The sequence below is a fragment of the Lynx rufus genome, unplaced genomic scaffold, assembly GCF_022079265.1.
Source record: "Lynx rufus isolate CCGP_SWC_20201006 ecotype Redwood Valley unplaced genomic scaffold, mLynRuf1.p SCAF_5, whole genome shotgun sequence".
In the NCBI taxonomy this organism is placed as follows: Eukaryota; Metazoa; Chordata; class Mammalia; order Carnivora; family Felidae; genus Lynx; species Lynx rufus.
In genome coordinates, this window is record NW_025814867.1 from 7,232,913 (window position 1) to 7,252,206 (window position 19,294).

At 53.6% G+C, this 19,294-nt stretch overlaps 1 protein-coding gene across 4 annotated transcripts; it reads right to left on the reverse strand.

Annotated features, from left to right (window-relative positions):
* Positions 1-1,603: 1,603 nt before the first annotated feature.
* On the reverse strand, positions 1,604-16,736 carry CX3CR1 (C-X3-C motif chemokine receptor 1). 4 transcript variants are annotated; one of them, XM_047099017.1, is made up of 3 exons: positions 16,035-16,736; positions 8,377-8,599; positions 1,604-4,299 (listed from the first exon to the last, which is right to left on the reverse strand). In XM_047099017.1, exons 2-3 carry the CDS (start codon positions 8,419-8,421, stop codon positions 3,220-3,222), a joined length of 1,125 nt encoding a protein of 374 aa, XP_046954973.1. In that variant the 5' UTR covers positions 8,422-8,599; positions 16,035-16,736; the 3' UTR covers positions 1,604-3,219. The 4 variants fall into 4 exon arrangements, 3 of the variants coding, with proteins under 3 accessions (XP_046954973.1, XP_046954972.1, XP_046954974.1); XM_047099016.1 differs by lacking the exon at positions 16,035-16,736 and adding an exon at positions 15,589-15,664; XM_047099018.1 differs by lacking the exons at positions 8,377-8,599; positions 16,035-16,736 and adding an exon at positions 15,589-15,672.
* Positions 16,737-19,294: the final 2,558 nt, after the last annotated feature.

The following is a 19,294-nucleotide window of genomic DNA, read 5'->3' on the forward strand; positions in this document are numbered from 1 at the left end:
GGTGTGCAAAATAGTGATTTTGTACACGAATATATTGCAGAGTGATTACCACAATAAAGTTAGTGAAGACATTTATCACCTCACACAGTTATTACGTTGTGCGTGTGATCAGAACTTTAAAAATCTTATTAGCAACTAAATCTCTCGTAGCAACTTTCAAATATGCAACACAGTATTGTTAACTACAGTTATCATAGGATTGGTCCGTATTGTTCTTGAGATGGGGAAAAAAATCCATAGACTTGGATTCAAGAGATCTACCTCTTGGACCAGCCCCTGGCCCTCTCTGGGTCTCCTGCCCCTTACCTGCACCTAAAATTCTGTGATTCTGGGACTCAGGAGAGCAAGGAGGCACGGACAAGATAGCATGAGTTTCTTCACTGGGAAAGGTTCAACCTAATAATAAGAAGAAGGTAAAAAATAACAATAGTCACCACCATTTCTTTGAGTTTGCTCTGCTAGGCACGCACTGTGTGCGTTGTGGAGGCAATCCTACGAAATCCTCATGATAATCTGAGGAGGTGAGCCCCACTTTTATTCTTCTCTTTCAGATGAGGAAACTGAGCCTCAGAGATGTCAAGTAACTTGCCCAAGATGACAGAGTTAATACGTTGGGACTCAGTCACAGATGTCTCTCTGCCTTTGGGGTCCACCATTTCCCTCCACTTTGGGGAAGCCCAGAGCTCAGAAGCAGTCGTGGGTTTGCCGCAGCTGTGCTGTTAGGGCCAACTGTCTTTTTCAAATGTGCTATCCTTTATTTAGACACCAACATCACTGCTATTTAGGGTTTTCAGTGAACTTCCCTATTTTCTCCCTATTCTGTCTTATTCAGCAAAATGGATGAGCGACCGTTTCTTAGGATACTAATTGAATGTTCACTTAGACATGAAAGTGTTTGTCTCTCCACTTTTACTTCTCAAGCCAGAAGAATGTTTCCCTCTTTTCGTGGGAGTCCAGAAACGAGTTAAAGTTTCATTGAAAGTTTTATGACCCAAAGGTTGCAATGAGGTTCAAGTAATAGTAGAGAAAACTTGTGGGCAGCCTGGGGAGAAAACGCCCTCTGGTTAGTTGTTTGAGCCAATGTTCCAGAAGACTCTCCCCACCCACTCTGCTCCGAATGCCTTTCGAAATTCACATGCTTTTCTCATGTTAAGATCCCCATGCCCTCACACACCTCCTTTCCATATGCCATTCACTGAGCCTAGAATGCCATCCCCTCCGTCGCCTGGAGAGCTCCTCACCCGTAAAGACTCAGGTCAGACGGCTCTCGTGTTACCAATTCATGCAAAGTGTTTTTTCTTGTTCACTTCTCTGTTCTGCACTTGAATGTTAAATCACGAAGGGCAGCGGCCTGGTCTCACTTACCTTTGGGGCCGCTCAGGATCCGAGCTTACATGTTGCGTGCCATATATGCTCAATTAAGATTTTGTAATAAACCGATTTCCCGTGTTATGGGTCAAAAGCCAAAACCTTAAAAAAATAAATTAAAAAAAAAGAAAAAGCCAAAACCTTGCTGTGCCCTTCGACCCAGTTATCCCCACGATGGAGTAATCCATCCAAAGGAAATAACTGAAGAGGAGAAAGGAAATTACGCGGACCAAAGTGCTGTGAAATATATATTTGCTAAACACTGGCAACAAGCGGAATGTTTATCAACAGGACAATGGTGAGCAAAGCAGGAGACGTGATCTTGCTGCAACACGATTCATTCTACCACCAACTGAACCAACATGATGACTCCCAAGGATGTGTCAGAAATACAGAGATGAGTCAGTTGCCTTCGACCAGTGCACAGCCTGGCAGAGCCTTCTAAAGCAAACGGTACAAAACTACGTAGAAACCGAGAACCGTTTGGGGTCTGATGTTAAGAGACAAATAGATTACGAAAGGGTCTGCACGTGATGCTTTCAACTCTAAACATGTGAAAGTGTCTGTGACCTTGGCTCTCCAAGTTGGCATGAAGGATGGGGGTTCTCTCCGGATGGGCAGGGGTTTGCCGCGAGGCGACTGGAAAGGGATATTCAAGGCAGGTTTGCCGTGTAAGCGCTGCACCAGGTGGCGGGGAGGGGGGGAAAGCCGAGGTCTGGAAACCAGAGAAGAGGGGTGGCACCTGCCAGGGCTGGTGGCTGGTTTCTCATGCCGGGAAGGAGGCTCCCTATGAGAAAAGTACCATGGTTTCCATTCTACAGATAAGGAGATGAAGCTGGGCTGGCCCCGAGCTACCCAGCTGGCGAGTGATGAAGGTGGGATTGGAAACCATCCCTTGTCAGTTTGGGTCAGGGTTCCTTCTCTTCATCTCCCTGCACCCAGGAGCAGGTGATGATGCGTGATGGAAGAGATCCGGTTGGCCGAGAGGCTGGATTCTTTGGGGAAGGGGACGAAATGGAGAACCTGTCGGTGCGACCACATGATGGAGGGTCTCGGACTGGATGCAGGGGGCACTGGACTGCCTTCGCGGGTCGGGAGGCATGACAGAGAAGGATTTAAGGAAAGCAGGCTGGCAGTGCGTGCTGGCTGGTGTGATCGGTGAGGAGGCTGGGCCAGATACATGGGAAGGTAGGTGGGCAGCTCTTGTTCTATTGGGTCAAAATAGCATCCCCCCCCTCCTGCCCCCGGCTGCTTGGACATATGTCTTCCTGCACCTCTAACCATGAGATTGGAATGGACGCCTCCATTTTATCTATTCTCCCCCGCGTAAATACCACAACCTGGTCCAGGGAGGGGCATCTGATTCAAACTCGGCCAATGAGAGCCCTTCCCTGGGAATTTTAACCTTGGGAGCAGAGAGGAGTGGTTCTCAGTCCCACTCTGTTGGCTAAGCTGTGTCTGGGAGCTCTGTCACCACTCAGAGATTTGAGAGCCCTAGAGAGGAAAATTCTAGCTGGACTCAAGCCCTAGTTTCTACATACTCTGAGGGCTCAGCCACTCTCTTGCTCACACTACCATGTGAATAATACGCCCCGCCTCCTCTTTAGCTAAGCTACAGCGAGTTGAATTTTTGTCCTGTGTGAACAGAAAGCTCTGACATTTGCAGTGAGAGACGTGCCTACCCCTCATCCCTCACATTTTGCTCAGAAACGCGTCAGGGTTGTTTTGGAGGATTCGGTCCGTCGTGTCTTGCACGTAAGACACGGACAAACAAAAAAATCTGTCTTCGTTATTCAGTGGCAGGCTTGGGAACTCCGGGCTCTCTAGAGGGGCAAGGCTTTGGGGATCCCCTCAGAGAAGGATGGACGCATCTCCATCACTGGTGTGGTGAGTAAAATTACTGCTCAGAATGCTTTCCCGCTTGCTCGTTTGTGATTCAGACGGGGAGAAACCGACGTGGACAGGATGACCACACAGGACGGCCAGGCATTTCCTATACAGGTGGTAAAGGTATCTTCTGAACTTCTCTCCAGCAAACGCATAGATAAAGGGGTTGAGGCAACAGTGGGTGAATGCAATTGTCTCAGTCACACTGAGGGCCAACCTCAGATCCTTCTTCATGTCACAATTGGGAAAGAAGTCATAGAGATTAAGCGTCTCTAAAAAAATCATGATGTTGTAGGGTGTCCAGAAGAGAAAAAACACGACGACCACCAGGAAGATCAGCTTAATGGCTTTGGCTTTCTTGTGGTTCTTGCAGGAAAACAGTGTCCGCATGATTCTGAAGTAACAGTAGCTCATAACGAGCAGGGGGAGCAGGAAACCAAGCAAATTTGCCTCCACGTTGCGGAGAACGGGCCAGAGGTCCTGCAGGACCTCAGGGTAGTCACCAAGGCACTCGTTTTCTTTTTGTTTTGTGAACATGAACTGAGGTGCTGCCACCAAGATGGCTGCCGCCCAGACGCCCAGGCTGATGGTGACGCCATGCTGCACGGTCCGGGTGTTCATGGAGTTGGCGGCCAGGACAATGGCCCGGTACCTGTCGATGCTGATGATGGTGATGAAGAATATGCCTCCAAAAAAGCCGATGAAGAAGAAGGCCGTAGACAGTTTGCACACGGCGTTGTGAAGGCCTTGCTCGCTCATCAGGTAGTGAGTCCAGAAAGGCAACGTGGCTACAAACAGCAGATCCGACAAGGCCAGGTTCAGGAGGTAGACGTCGGTGATACTCTTGGGCTTCCGGCTGTTGGTGAGGGCAAACACCACCAGCAAATTTCCCACCAGGCCAAAGGCAAAAACAAGGGAGTAAAGTATGGACAGGAAGACGGTCCCAAAGGCCACAACGTCCCCCATATCACAGGCTTCGGCTGACTCATCATACTCAAAGAATTCCAAAGTTGATTTGGGGGAGTGGGTGGGCATGGTGACAGCCTGGATCAGAGAGGAAAACAAATAACAGTATTAGTTCTCAGAGAAACAGTTGGGATTCTAGCTGGCCCCACACATGGGCAGGCTGAAAGAAACAAGTATATCGGTCGGGCGCCTAACTGATACACTTCCCAGTGTCACACGTCATCTTGTTTAATCCCCAAGACGGACTGACTCCTGACAGAGGCCATAGAGGATTCCCCTGACGGAAGAGGAAGTCAGGTCTCTGAGAGGTTCAGGGACTTGTTCAGAGCTGTGCAGCGAACGGCTCAGCTAACGTTTGAATCCAGACCTTTTAAAGCTCGAGGCAGATCTTTTCTTCTTGGATCTTCAAACGTCTACCCAAAAGGCTGACCAGGGTGTCAATAGTGGGAGAGAGGACTATGGGTGTGGAGAACAGGGGGGAGGATGGTGGGGGTGCAGCCATAATTCACACTTGTAGTCCAAACTTCCCCGAAGCGATTCTCCGCTTCCTTCCTTATCCCCACCCCTCCACCCTCTGGACCCCAATTTGTCCCATAGGAAGCCAAGACTGAAGAGAGAGGTCTCAGATACTCTCCAGAGCCTCGAGCAGACCTGTACGCGGAGCCCCTCATCTTCGTTTTTGAGATCCCTTTCTCTTCCCCTTCCTTTTGGAACCAACAGGTCCTTCTCTTCCTGAAGGGATAAGACAGAGTCATACACTCTAGAGTGACCACCTCGTCTCCGTTTGCCCAGGACTTTTCTGGGGTTAGCACCAAAAGCCGGAAATGCCTTAGTTCTAAGCAGACAGCCACAGACGGCCACTCCTCAAGGTCAAGTGAAGAGGGTGTCACCACTGCCATCACAGGGTCATGAAAGGGGTGCGGAGCCCGTCTGGGGGACCGTGCTCCAGTAGCCTACTGTGCTGGGCCCGGGTGGTGAATTCACCCCGTAATTACCAGCCCTGCCCTCACTTTGGCCTGGCCTTCCCCATGATTCTTAATCCCCGCTTCCTTCAGAACAAAAATTGAAGGGGAAGACGTTTCTGCACGGGTTGGGAAGTCACACTTCGCATTCCTCCCCCTCCTCCCTAGCCAGGGCTCGCTTGTTCTTCACTCCAGAGGCTGCAAGGGCTCCCCTTTCCCCCTGGCCCTCGGAGGCCTCCTCCTCTTCCTTGTGATGCCACAGACGGGCCCCTGAGAAACCCTAAGCATGTTCACAGCACGCCTCCTGGTTGTCACTGCCTCCTTCCCCACCACAACCCAGAGCAAAGTTCGCACTTTTTAACCAAGGGAGTGTCCACACCTTGCTGCCTCCTTTTCACACTGGTTTTGCCCAGACTGTGTCTCTTTCAAAGTGAGGGCCCGCCCTCGCAGCCTCCGCTTTGTGTTCTGGCCCATCTTTGCATCTTATCCAGATTCTTCTGGGACGAAGTGGGTTAAGCCTTTCTGCCCTGGGCCCTCTCAGCCTGGGCTGACGTTCCCAGCATCTCCAGGGAGAGTGTATGCGTTCCTGGCTTTCAGCAGCCAATACCCTTTTCTCAGAGACAAATCTCTGGCTGTGACCTTAATCAATAACGTTTAAATTTAGCAGTGATTGGGCGGCTCAGTCAGTCGAGCATCTCTCTCTCTTTTTTTAAAGTTTTTATTCATTTATTTTGAGAGGGAGCGTGAGCGAGCGAGCACGGGAGAGGCAAAGAGAAAGGGAGAGAGAATCCCAAGCCGGCTCTGTACTGTCAGCGCAGAGCCTGGTGTGAGGCTCGAACTCAGGGACTGCAAGATCATGACCTGAGCTGGAACCAAGAGTCAGACTCCCAACCGACCGGGCCACCCAGGCGCCGTGAGCGTCTGAATCTTGATTTCGACTCAGGTCATGAGCTCATGGGTTTGTGGGATCGAGCCCCACGCTGTCAGCACAGAGCCCATTGGGGATTGTCTCTCTCCCTCTGTCTCTGCCCCTCCTGCATGCGCCCTCTCACTCTCTCGCTCTCTCAAAATAAACAAACTTAAACAAAAATAATGTTTAAGTTCAACCACAGAAAATGGCTGAGATGCTACCCTTTGCGAGCTACACAAATGTCAGGTTGAAATGGCTCGAGCGGAGATATGGGGAGACGGGGAAATTCCTACCTGTGTGCAGGTGGCTTGCTGAACGTCTTTCCAGACGCGCAGCCGTGTAGGAGCGAATGAGTCAAGCCCTCAGTGGTCGTAAGTCAGGGATCCTGGAGCTACGACCCTCTCCCTTCCCCCTTCTCCCCCAGGGAAAGGAGCTGGCGAAGCTGGCCTTGACAGGAGGCCAAGGACAATGAGACTGTGTGGCATCTCTTCGTGCCTGTGCTGGGGCCAGCAGCCCAGAAACTGTGCTGGTGGGTTGGCTTGATTTTGCCAAATCTGCATGAAATAGGCTTAATTTCCACCCTTGGCACTGTGCCCTACCCACAGGGATCTCCTCTAAATCGAGCAGGAGTCCCTGGGTCACTGAGGAGGGACAGCGGGGAGGTGGGCAGGCTCGGGCTCTCCCTTGGCTGAATCTCACGTCTGCCCTCTGGCCAAGTGACCTCGGGTGAACTTGGAACCTCTGAGTCTGACGTCCCTCATCGCAAGACTGGGACTCATTCTCACGTCTGCCCACAGCGCCATTCTGAGGAATGTGCCCGGCACAGTGTGTTGCATACAGCAGGCACTCAAATAAATGCATTTGGTGAGGAAACAGAAGCACTTTGGACCTCTGCAACCATCCGGGTCTCCCGTGAACTGTTGTGCTGTTCGCTCCCACCCTAGGCGTTGTGGATATCCCATCTGTAAAGTTCTTTTTATTTTTTTTTTCCCTGAAATAACAGGTATTTTCTTTTCAGATTTTCTGGGGGGAGAGGGCAAAGGGGAGAGTAAACAAACCTTCACTGAATTTTTACTCAGTTCTCAGGCTCATTGCTAAACACATATTACCTGTGTGTCTGGGGGGGTAATTTTCATTTAATTCACTTGACATTTTAAAAATGAACAAAAATACGAGTTACATGGAAAATGAAATAAGTAAGCAGACAGTCTAATATGGAAGCCTGTGGTTCATGCTCAATAAACGGGAGCCGACACGTAAAAGGATAACGATCTCTATGGACAAGTAGATGTACTCAGAGAAGGCAAGTAACTTGCTCAAGGCCGCACAGCTGGCCTGTGGCACGGTTGCAATGGGGGCTCACACGCGGCCAGCCTGTGTGTCCTGCCCGAGACTGGGAGTTCCTGAGCGAGGACCGGTGTCTCCTTCAGCTCTGTGGACCAGTGTTCAACAGAGGGAGGGGCCTGGCACAGAGCCAATGCCCCAGGAATACTTGTAGGAATACAAGTATTGTATCCTAGACCTTCATTCCAAATTGCCCTGTGGGACTGGTAATGACGGTGGCCTTTTAATTGTCCGGTTCCCAGACGTGCCAACAGGGCACACAAGTGTCTTTCCTGATCCCAGGCCAGAGACCCTTGCTTGAACCCTGAGCGCTTAGTGGATGCCTCGTGCGTTGAATGTTCCTCTGAATTTGGTAGCCTTATCAAGGGAGGGAACTTTTTGGGAAAGGTGGATCCTCTAATTCCTGGAGCTTCTGAGATGTCCCAGGACTGGGAGATGAGCTTAAAGCTGGGGACAGTCCTCGAGGGTGGTCTCCGGGGCAGGTTGAAGGGCCGCTGGGGGTCTGATGGGCCGGACACGGGCTTTCCAGGCCCCCGAGGCCACCAGGAACCGAGTGAGGGATCCAAGCAGATAAGCTTTCTCTGCGGGGCCTCATCAGCCGGGTGTCATACAGATGGGGGTGCGAGAGGAAGGACAGGTGTTGGGGTGAAGCACCCGCTGAGGGCTGTGGCCAGCAATCACACAACCCCTCCCGGCCGTTCTCAGGCCTCCTCGCCCTCTCTTCCCGTAAGTCAAGGTTTTGCTAAACGCCGTCCAGCTGCAAGAGTCTGTGCTGAACCCAGAAGCAGAGCTTTGAGCGCACATGCGTTTCCCACCCAAGTATAAACTCACTCCCTCTCCGATCCTGCCCTGCTGCCCGCCCCCACCCCCAACTCTGGCCCACTTCCTTTTCTCAGGCCTGCTCATTTATTTTTTAACTTTTTTGGGGTCATCATTTACCCAGTGTTTCCAATCAGCTTCCCTGTTCTCTACTTCCCTTTTCATTTAAGTGGCCCAAGTCCACTTTCCTCTTCAGTCCCACATCCTTTTCGGGCCGCTTCCCCCAACTTTGGCCTTCACATCCTGCTCACTGCCTGCTGGATCCTCGTCTTCTTGTGTTTGACGTTCCTTGGCCAGTTGGTGGTTTTCCCTCTGGGGTCTCCGCTGATGGCTTTTTAGGCCCCTGAGTGAAGACCGGGTTAGAGGCTCCGTCTAAATGCCGATAAAATTGTGGTTTAATTTTCTTTTTTAATGTTTGTTTACTTTTTTGAGAGAGAGAGAGAGAGAGAGAGACAGTGAGAGCTGGGGAGGGGCAGACAGAGAGGGAGACACAGAATGGGAAGCAGGCTCCAGGCCCTGCGCTGTCAGCACAGAGCCCGACTCGGGGCTCGAGCCTGCGGACCGTGAGACCATGACCCGAGTCGAAGCGGGACACTTAACCGACTGAGCCGCCCAGGTGCCCCATCATTTTTGTTCTTTTGAACCAAAGGGAATTAGAGGAAAGTACAGATTGCTAGAGCCCTGACCCCATCGTTCTTTGTGGGGGTGCCACTGAGCCCGAGAATGTTCCAGAGCCTAAAGTTATCCTCGGAGAGCCCGCTGTGGAAGGAGAGGAGGCTGCCCTTCTTCGGTGCCCACGGACTAGCACACTCCATACACAAGCCCCTCTTCGATTCTGTCTACAGGCCCGCATGCGATGGTTGTCCCTCCCGTACAAATGAGCCAGTGGAGGCTCCGGGAGATCGGGGAAGCTTGTCCAGGGAACAGCAGAACCAGGTGTATCTCTCCACAGAGCCATGCTCCCGCCTCGCCCCCAGGCTTCCCCTCTTGGAGGAGGAGTGTGCAGGCTATTGTGGACCACTTCTCTAGAGTTGGAACGAGAAATAGTAGTCACAGCCCCCTCCCTCCCCCGCCAAAGAGGATGGTCCACGATGCGAGCCTGAACACTTTCCCCGGGTCTCTCCCCTCGGGACTCAGAACCCGGTAGTCTGACCGTCAGGCAAAAGGCAGGCAGTCAGGAAATGAACAAGGCGGGGACATTTCCTCTCCAGCCGCAACTAGGGAGTCCTCACGGCCAGACCCCCGAATCTAGCTCTCATCAATGGTGGCAAGGAAATTTGGAGTCCTTTTCTCTGGAGAAGAAGAGGCTGAAGGCTGTAGGCTCAGCTCATTGCCTGCCTTCAAACACACGGTGACACGGATGTCGTTGGCGTGTTTTAATTTTTCGACAAGGACCAAACAGAAGGAAATAGTCTTTAAGCACAACATGCGTCCTGGGGCGGTAAAAGCACGGCTTAGTGTCACGAGAAGTGACTCTTCAGTGGCCTGCCCAGGGAATATGACGCTTCTGGGCTCACAGCCTGCCCGAGTTCAGATGAGGTTCCATCTGGAGGCAGAGAGCTGGATTTCAGCCCTGACAAGTCTTCACCTTGGCCTACAGAGGAAGGTTTCCAGTGTGGCCCCCAAGCCCACACCCCTGGCCGCTTGGGCACAGGGTTTTCCCAGGTCCTGATGGTTTTCCCAGGTCCTGATGGTTTTCCCACTTACAAGGACAGCTGATTTTATAAGAGACACCCCGGGGGATGCAGGGAGAGGTAAGGATGAGAGGGCAAAAGAAGGGCAGGTGGAAGGGCCTTGAACTGCACGCCAAGGAGCTAGAAGGGCACATTCTGCACCTCGCAGCCCATCCCCCGTGCAAGTAAACGGAGCGGCTGTCTACACCTCGGCAACCAATCTACCTGCGACCACAGGGCCTCACCCCCCCCCTCCAGCGTTTCCACGGGCCAAACACCCCAAGCCAGAAGCAGCAACAGGAGAAAGCCAGACCGGAGGTGAGAGCCTCCTGGGTGAGCCACCCCTTTCCGGAAGCTGCTTTTGCTCTGGGTTGGACACACCGCCCTCTCCTTTCGTCTTCCGAGCACATTGTGCTATTTATCCGTCCCTGCCAAACTGTGAAATTCTGAAAGGAAATGTTTTAGGGCTTTTTTTCTGGCAATTGAGGAAGAGATGGATTTTAAATAAATTATTAACTAAGCTAATTATGTATCTTTGTAAGGACAAATAACAATTCAAAATAAGAGGCTTAATTCTCCCTGCTGAAAATAAGGGAAGAGATTGTCCTCTGCCTCCTCATTCCTAGGGCATTTGCTTTAGGAAATTCGTCGCTGGGGGCGCCTGGGGGGCTCAGTCGCTTAGGCGTCTGCCTTGGGCTCAGGTCATGATCTCACCGATCGTGAGTTTGAGCCCCGAGTCGGGTTCTGTGCTGACAGCTCGGAGCCTGGGGCCTGCTTCGGATTCCGTTTCTGTCTCTCTGCCCCTCCCCTGCTCATGCTCGCTATCTCTCTCAAATATAAAATAAAACACAAAAAACATTAAAAAGAAAAACAAAACAAAAGGGAACTCATCACTGGAGTGTTTTCTCCTCTCTTTGAAATGACGACACGCGTCCTTTTGGGAATGTGATCACGTCTTTTGTCTGCTTTATGTCCCAGGAATCTTTCTCAGGGGCCTGGGGCTCCTTTCTTTGAAATATAAACATCAAGGGGCACCTGGGTGGCTCAGTCTGTAGAGCCCTGACTCCTGGTTTCGGCCCAGGTCATGATCTCGTGGTTCCATGGGTTCAAGCCCCGCATCCGGCCCGCGCTGACAGCGCGAAGCCTGCTTGGGCCTCTCTCTCTCCCTCGCTCTGCCCCTCCCCCGCTCGCGCCGTCTCTGTCTCTCTCAAAATAAATAAACTTAAAAAAAAAAAAGGAAATATAAACATCAAGAATTAGCACCTGTGTCTCCCAGTTTCTGTGGAAGGGTAGGAGCCTAACTTGGGCGGGTGTCCTTCTGCTTCAAATTGCAAAAATCCTCCCGTCTTAAAGACAGGAGTCTATTTCTTCTCTGAAAGAAGCCAGCCAGCTATCACAGACGGTCCCTTCAGTTATCACGGCAGAGTTAGGATGACAGTGTGTGGCTGAGAACTAGGTGTGCTCTCTCACGGCACGGATCCTAACCGCTGGGCCCTGTGAAAGGGTGAGATTCCATCTCCCCCCATCTCTGCCGTCTCTCAGCGGATTGTCCGTGATGCCCATCACATTCTGGTGGCCTGTCTGTTTAACAGTAACCGTGTTTTCCCTGTTATCTCGGTGAGAGGTTTTTTCTGGGTTGGAGATCTTAGTTTTTATTTGACTTCCCCAACAGTAGGTGCTGTGCTAAATTCTATGGAGGTAAACGTGGCTAAGATACAGTCTCTGGGAATTGTGGTTACTGTTCAGTAGCAGACTATCAGGGGAAAAGCTAGGGGGAGACCCAGGGGCTGGATCATTTCAGCTGAGTCTTGAAGCCGGGGCAATCTTCCAGGTAAACGAAGGTGGAGGTGGGGAGCAGGGGGGGGTGGGGGGGGGGCACTGAAGCCGAAGGCACTGAGCATAGGCATGTTCCCTAGGGTCAAGCCCGCTCATTGCCATTGCTGTATAGGCAGGCAGTGTGCGAGCGGTCCACGATTATCTACCTCACCGTCGTACTCCTGGCTGGCTTGCAGGGCGAGGTCTCTGTGGACAACGCCACCGCGAACATTTGCGCGCGTTCATCCACATCTCCCACGGCACGGATGCATTTTAAAAATGCAGACTCCAGAGCAGACCGACTGTGTGAATCCGTGCATATAAAGGTCAGGAGCGGGCAACGGCAATGCGTATTGTGCAGGGATGCATATCTAGGTGGGTAAAGCCCTAAGGACGAGTGAGGGAGCAATGGCCATCACGATCAGGGTTGTGGGGATTTCGGGGAGGGCAGGGTGGTAGTCAGGAAGGGAAGTGAGGGGGCCGCTGGATGGGGGCCGGCCTGGGTCTCTCCTGCTGCCTGGCTGCTGGTTGGGTGCGAGACTGATCTGTAAGTCGTGAGCCTGCACACTGTTCTTTGAGCGTGCTGCATTTGACGTGGAACTTAGGTTTAAGGAAAAGGACAAAGAGGGCCTGCAAAAATACTTTAGAAAAACATTTAAAGAGACGCGAGCTAGGTTTCCTTCCCTACAAAGGTTCATAATCCGAAATAGTTGCTCTTTGGCCAGACCGGAGGAGGAGGTGTGGCTGCAGGGCCGAGAGAATTCCAGCCCTCGGCAGCCAGCGCGTTTCTGAGCCCCTAGGGAGGGCGGGCGGGATCACGACTCGGCCGGAAGCGCCAGCATTGGCCCTCCTGGGCAGAGCCAGTGTTGCAAGCCCTTGGAATCCCTGGAGTGTGCTGCTGGGAACGAGAGCAAGTTCCCGGAAAAGGCAGCGGAGACCTGGCCTGTGCCACCGGGGCTGTGCCTCTTCGTAACTGTGACCCGTTCATTGTTGGACGGCAGGAGTCCGCCTCCCTGTCTGGCTCGTGCACGGGGGGCGCTGGCTCTGAACACCTTCGGCGGGAAATATTTGAGCCTGAACAAAACGGGTAGCCGAGGCCTCTGTTCCAGGTCAGAGGTTGAGCTGGGGAGGGGGTAGCTGAATGGCCCAGACCCTGAGATGGACGGTCTCTGAGGCCAGGGTCTCTGGTGTGGGGCCCTCCCCAATACTGCTGCCTTTCTACAACCCGGCCCGGGGCGGGAGGGGGGCGGGAGGGGGGCGGGGGTGCGCGATGAGGTGTCTCCTGGGGGAGGATGGGCTGGGGAGTGGATGCCGGTTCTGACCTGATGGGCTCTGGCATACGTCCTCCTCCCGGCCCCTCGTAACCGCATTTGAACGTGGTTAGTGGTCTTAAGGCGCACAAACTTTCCGATCCGCGGCTTCCCACAATGACAACCCATATTGTTTCTTGAGCACCAAATACGGGCCAGACGGTGTGGTCAGAACTGGATATACCTTGCCCTTGATACAGATATTCGACCTCCACCCGTCACTCGCCTTCGGCGATTCTCAGCTCACGGCTGGTATTCATTTTAAAGCAGGACTCGAGGCTTAGCAAGGTCAGGTGCAGAGTCAGGGCTTCCAAAGCCCAACTGCCTCTCCTACCCACTGTGACGCAGAGAGTGACGGCCGTGGAGCCCGGCTAGGGTATGGCCGGGCGTGTGGCTGACACACAGTCGGTGCCCCCTTCCCTGGCGGGCGGGCAAGAGCCACGTCCTGCCCTGATTCCCTGCGTGAAAATGAAGCCAAGCAAAGAGGCAGGCAAAAGACGCGGAACCATACTTGCGTGCATACACACAGACGGACATGCAGACAGACAGGCAGACAAACAGTGGTGCCCAAGGCTCAGCAGCCCAGTTCCTGCCTGCGTCCTCTTACAGGGCCCAGTCCCCTCCCAGGCAACCCCGGGCATGGGCTGACCTGCCCCGCAGAAGCTTCCCCAGGGAACTTTCTCGTCTGCTTCTCACACAATCCAACCTTCTTCTTTCTTTTGGGGTCAGGTTGTTTTCTACCTTGAGTTTTCTGTGTAAAGCATTTCAGGGGGCGCCTGGGTGGCTCAGCCGCTCGAGCGTCTGACTTCGGCTCAGGTCATGACCTCGCGGTTCGTGAGTTTGAGCCCCCGCTGTCTGCTGTCAGCGCAGAGCCCGCTTGGGATCCTCTGTCTGTCCTCTCTCTCTGCCCCTCCCCTGCTTGCGCACGTGCCCTTTCTCTCTCTCAAAAATAAATAAAATTTTAAAACGAGAAGAAAGTACTTGGAAAAAGGGGGGCGCCTGCGCAGCTGAGTCCATTAAGCGTCGGACTCTTGACTTCGGCTCAGGTCATGATCTCCGAGTTTGTGGGTTCGACGCCTTGGTGGGGCTCCCGTGCTTGGAGCAGACTCCAAGTCTGCTTGGAGTTTGGTCTCTCTCCCTCGCTTTCTGCCCCTCCCCTGCTCATTCGCGCACTCTCTGTCTCTCTAAACACACAAATAAACTCTAACGCATTTGAAAAAGAAAATGAACTTTTCTGGAGGAGGGGAAATCCTAAAGCTCCCTGGCCTTTCTCTGAGCTCGGCTGTCAGCCTACAGAGCGCAGACTACAGAACCTGTGAGATAAAGGTCAAGTAATGAGAAGTGACGGGTCCGGCCAGTCGTCAACCGGACCTCAACGTGTTTCCTCCTGTCTTGCACCCATGTGTGTGTCCGCTCATAATTTCTGAGACGGTTTTCCCACGGCACGAACCTTCTGAGGCCGTGTCCTCAGAGTGATTACAACAGCATTGGACATCGAATTTGTGTCAGCGATTTATTCATTAAAATGGTTGTCGCTGGAAATGCAGTGGTGCGCTTTATAAAAAAACGTAGGAGGCACCGCAAAAGCACGGGAAGAAAAGGAAAAACAAGACAGAACCAAACTTTCCACCATCCAACTTCCCGGAATCAACCACAGCTAGCTTTTTGCCCTTTCCCATCCAATGTCCATGCATATTCTTATATCCGTATTAAGCATAGTTATATTTACATTTAAAATGCAAGGTGGCTCAGTCGGTTAAGCATCTGACTCGGGCTCAGGTCATGAGCTCGTGGCTCATGAGTTCGAGCCCCGCATCGGGTTCTGTGCTGACAGCTCAGGGCCCGGAGCCTGCTTCGGATTCTGTGTCTCCCTCTCTCTCTGCCCCCCATCCCCCCGCTTGCGCTTTGTCTCTCTCTAAAAATAAATAAACATTGAAAAAAAATTAAAAAAATAAATAAAAACTAAAATGCAGATTCTACATTAAACATTTTTTCTTACAAAATTTTCTAACCTACATAAAGGCAGAGAGAGCCCCCAGGCTCATCACGTAGCTTCAATTAGCAACTCATGGTCACTGTCCCATGCAATTCTACTTCATACCCTACTACATTAATTAAAAACAGATCCAGGAATCATAGCATTTCACCCATAAACAGGTAAGTATGAGTCTCTAAAAGAATAAGAACTCTTTTTATACAAAATAACAACTTCCTTACTATTTACCTTAAAAAGCGCCTAATACTTCCTCACTCTCATCCAGATGCCATTTGTTTTCAGGGAATGTCTACTCGTCCCCTGGCATGTAAGTGCTGATGCTTCTAATCGCACCCCACGTTGAGCGCGTCCCAAATGGTCTGATCACACGCTGCCCGCCACCCCTCAAGCCCCTTGGCCCTTCGGCAGCAACATCTTCCGGAAAGTGGTCCCTCTTAGCACGTAAAGCGAAAACCAGCATCTGTAACCCACGGTGACCTCTGACCACCGTGCCCCATCCCGTGAGCCCACAGGTGCTGGCCAGTTCTCTGTTTCCTACCTGGGCTGGGCCTGGGAAGGGAACTTCTGGACTTGACAATTGTGACAATCAGCTACCCCGTCCCTCTGTCTGTCTGTCACGGAGTATTTCCCTTCCCACCCCACCCCCCTGAGGGCATCTTTATTTGCAAAGTTAGCCAATAGTCTCTGGTTTCCTGTGAGGTTCACTCCAAGGCCTGCCTGGTTTCTTTAGATACCGCCGCAGGCGAGCTCAGAAGCTCCAGGCTGGAGGCCAGCTGATGGCAGGAGGGTCTGAATTCACAAACCTGGGGGACTGAGTCTGGGGGACACACAAAGCAGGGGACTGGAGGACGTGACGGTGTGGGGGCTGTGTTATTTGCCCCCATTGTGGCGGGCAGGACAGGAAACAGTGTAGGTCTCGTGAGCCACCAAAAGCCACTGTACCTCAGTTTCCTTGCGTGTGAAAAGAGAGCCCACGGTACTCACCCGGCTGCCCTGGGGTGTGGATGAAATGAAGTACAGCTTCTCTCTCCAAAGCGAGGCCCCAGGCACCGGGAGCTTACAGACATGTGGCACCTCGGGCCCCGCCACTGAATCAGGCTGCATTTTGATGAAATTCTTAGGAGATTGGCAAGTGCGTGGCTTCTGAGACGCATTGGCACAAAAGGCACTTAGTGAGTGCCTGGCACTTGGTAGGGGCTTCTGATTTATTTTCCCCTCGCCTCCCTCCATCAAGGCACTCAGGGCCTCCCTAGGCCCTCCGGTCAAGCCGGAGGCACATGTGTGCCGGGCACAAGCTTCACCCACAAACCAGGGCAGGCTCTGTCCCCACCGTCTCCCACAGCCCGCCCCGGTCCGCCAGACGGGGAACAGCTGGGCCTGACTCTCCGGGCTACTCTCCCGCTGCCTGCCCTGGCTCGAAGCCGGTGCCTGCCCGGACCCACCTGCCTGGCTCACCTACCAGGCAAATTCTACTGCCGATCCCTCCCTCCCCTGGGGCCTGGCTGGGGTCTGGCACCTGTGGGCCACGTTTATTAAAGGATAAGGGGACTCTTCCGAGGCCTGCCTGGCTCCTCACGGCCCATCCTGCAGCCTGTGCCCCTGCACTGCTGTGGCCGTCGGAGCTGTGTCTTTCTGCGGGCAAGGCTGTGCTGCGCGCTCCCCACCCGGCCTCCTCGGTCCCGGCCGCCAGGACCCCAGGACCGAGCTATGGGTGGGACGGTGGTGCTGCCGGCTGGGCGAGCGACCTGCTGGCATTTGAGGAAGTCTGCGGCCTCGGTTTCCCTTCCTCCTTTCCCTCTGGCCAGGATGCTGCGGCACCCCACCCCCACGCCTGCCCTTCCTCATCCCCACCCCAGAGCCACCTGTCTCAGGGGCCACCCGGCGGGGCCAGCTGCTTCGGCCTCCCTTGGCCTGCCTGTGACTCCCCTCCTGCTTCTCCGAGAGCGCCTCTCTGGGATCCTGCCAAGACTCTCTCTCTCTCTCTCTCTCTTGCAGTCACACAGTCTTCCCGGACAACCTCACCCACTGCACCGTTATCCTCATCAGCTGTCCCGTCTTCCTGGACAGCCTCTCCCGCCGCCCGTCAGCGACCGCCTCTGCGATCTGATGCTCTGCGTCTTTGTCCCCAGCCAGGGTCTGCATCGCCTCCCCTGCCCATCCGTGGCCCTCACACCTCTTGCCATTTGCCCCCGTTGACCATTCTCCTCCAAAATGCAAACTGCGCACCTGACCCCTCTGTGGGTTCTGCTCACTGGGAGTTTCAGCCCCAGGCCAGTAAGCACGGCCCGGGCAAGATCCTGCCCCTTCCCCTTCCCCTTCCCCTCCGGGGGTCCCACCCTGCTCTAACCACCTCCCCACCAGTGCCTGTGGGGGCTGCGCTCCCCTTCGCACCTCACCCGGCTGGCGGGCCCGGCTGCCAGCCCACCTCCTAGACGCTAACACAGCGGCTTTCGCTGTCCCCAGGAGCTGGCAGCAGACCGGACCGTGAGTCACGGCCCAGCAAGTGGGATGCTTTTTTGTGCCGGTTCCCTCGCCTCCCCAATCCTACAGGGTGACGCACGTGGCAGGCCCGCACGCACAGCTTGCACACGAAGGAGGTTGCACCAGGGGAGAGGAACCCTGGGCTTGAGGAACGTGCCGTTTTATGGCCAGTGGCGAGCGAGCCTGCCCGGCGGCCCTGAGGGAGACGAGACCTCATCCCTGAGGCCGGCAGCACCACCCTGAGAAATGGGCCAAGGAAAGTGCAGCTGGCGCTTTGCCTTCTCTGTCCACTCCGAGCCACGGGAGAGCCCCAGCCGCCTTCCCGCACGGGCCACGCCTCCACAGACCTCGGTAAAGGCTGGACAGGTTCTCCCTGGGCCCCTGCTCACCCCTCCCCAGGGCTCCCCCACTGTGCTGCCCCATTCCTTGGGCCGGTCTTCACCCCTCCCTCTCACAGACCCTTTGGCTTCTCCCCCTCGCCTGAGCTGTTCCTTGTGAAGAGCAGCAGAATGTGCCACTTTGATATGTTGATCGTTTTGGGCTCGAGAAAGAGCAGATACGGGGGAGGCTGTCTCTGACCCTCCCGATCTGCCTGAACTCAGAGTCCCCAAAAGGAGCTCGGGTGCCATAGATCCTCTCCCCTGGAGTTTCTACCACCCACCGGGGAGCATGGACACTTGTCACAGGAGAGGAGACTAGAAGTCCCCACCACATCCGGACACACTGGGTCACAAACTGTCACCCTTCCCATCTCTTCTTCCAAAGACCCTTCCATCTTTCCTCCAAATCACTGACTGTCTCCCGAGAAGAACGCATACCCCTGCCTTCTCCTTATTAAGCGGGTGTTTAAGCCTGAATTCTAAGCCAACGTGAGGAGACACTCATTTTTCCTGCCTACCCCCCAGGCATACACGATGCATACATGTTAATAACCTATTTGCGTTTCTTTTGGTAGCCGTTTGTTACAGAGGCCTCAGCCAAGAACTCAGAAGGGTAGAGGGGAAATTATTTTTCCTCCTCCCCAACTGTTTCGGGTGACTCGGACGGGACCTCTGAGACACCTTACAGATGGGACCCTGGGAAGACTGGCAGAATCCAGTGAAGGATAAGAATTATTTGTCCTTTTGGGGCACCTGGGTGGCTCAGTCAGTTGAGTGTCCGACTCTTGATTTTGGCTCAGGTCGTGATCTCACAATTTGGTTCTTGAAATCGAGCCCCACGTCGGGCTCTGTACTGACAGTATGGAGCCTGCTTGGGAAATTCTCTCTGCCCCTCCCCCTCCTCCAAATAAATAAATAAACTAAGGGGAAAAAAAAAGAGATTTGTCTTCCCTACACTCGCTTGCAAGTCCTTATCACCCTCAGTTTCTCTTCCAGTGGAGACGGTAACTGACAACAGTAGCCTGCTTTCTGTTGGGTAGAGGGATAAGGGTGCTGGGCGGGCTTCCAGGCAAGAGCCATAGTGGAGACGCCGTGAGGCTGGCGGGAACAGCGTGGCAGTGATAGGCACAGACACACAAGACAGGTGAGGACTGGAGACTTGGTCTGAATAAAGCTTTGTGGGGGAGACCCAGCAAAAGGAGGTAAGGATATGCTTATGCCTTGAATGCTAGCCTAGGATATTCCCACTTTCGGCTACGGGCTGGTGGCGGTGGCGGGGAGGGGGGGGTAGGAGGAGGGGGGGCTTGGGCATAACCACAGCAAACCTTTATGCAGCACAGCAGATGTGAACTCATGTAACCCAGTGACCCCAGAATCAGCTGT

Bases quoted from the DNA above. Each gene is read 5' to 3' on its own strand.
- CX3CR1 (XM_047099017.1), bottom strand. From the start codon at position 8,421: ATGAAAAGGGAAGTAGAGAACAGGGAAGCTGATTGGAAACACTGG. The intron at 4,300-8,376 runs GTAAATGATGAC...TCTCTGATCCAG, and splicing joins AAGCTGATTGGAAACACTGG to GCTGTCACCATGCCCACCCA.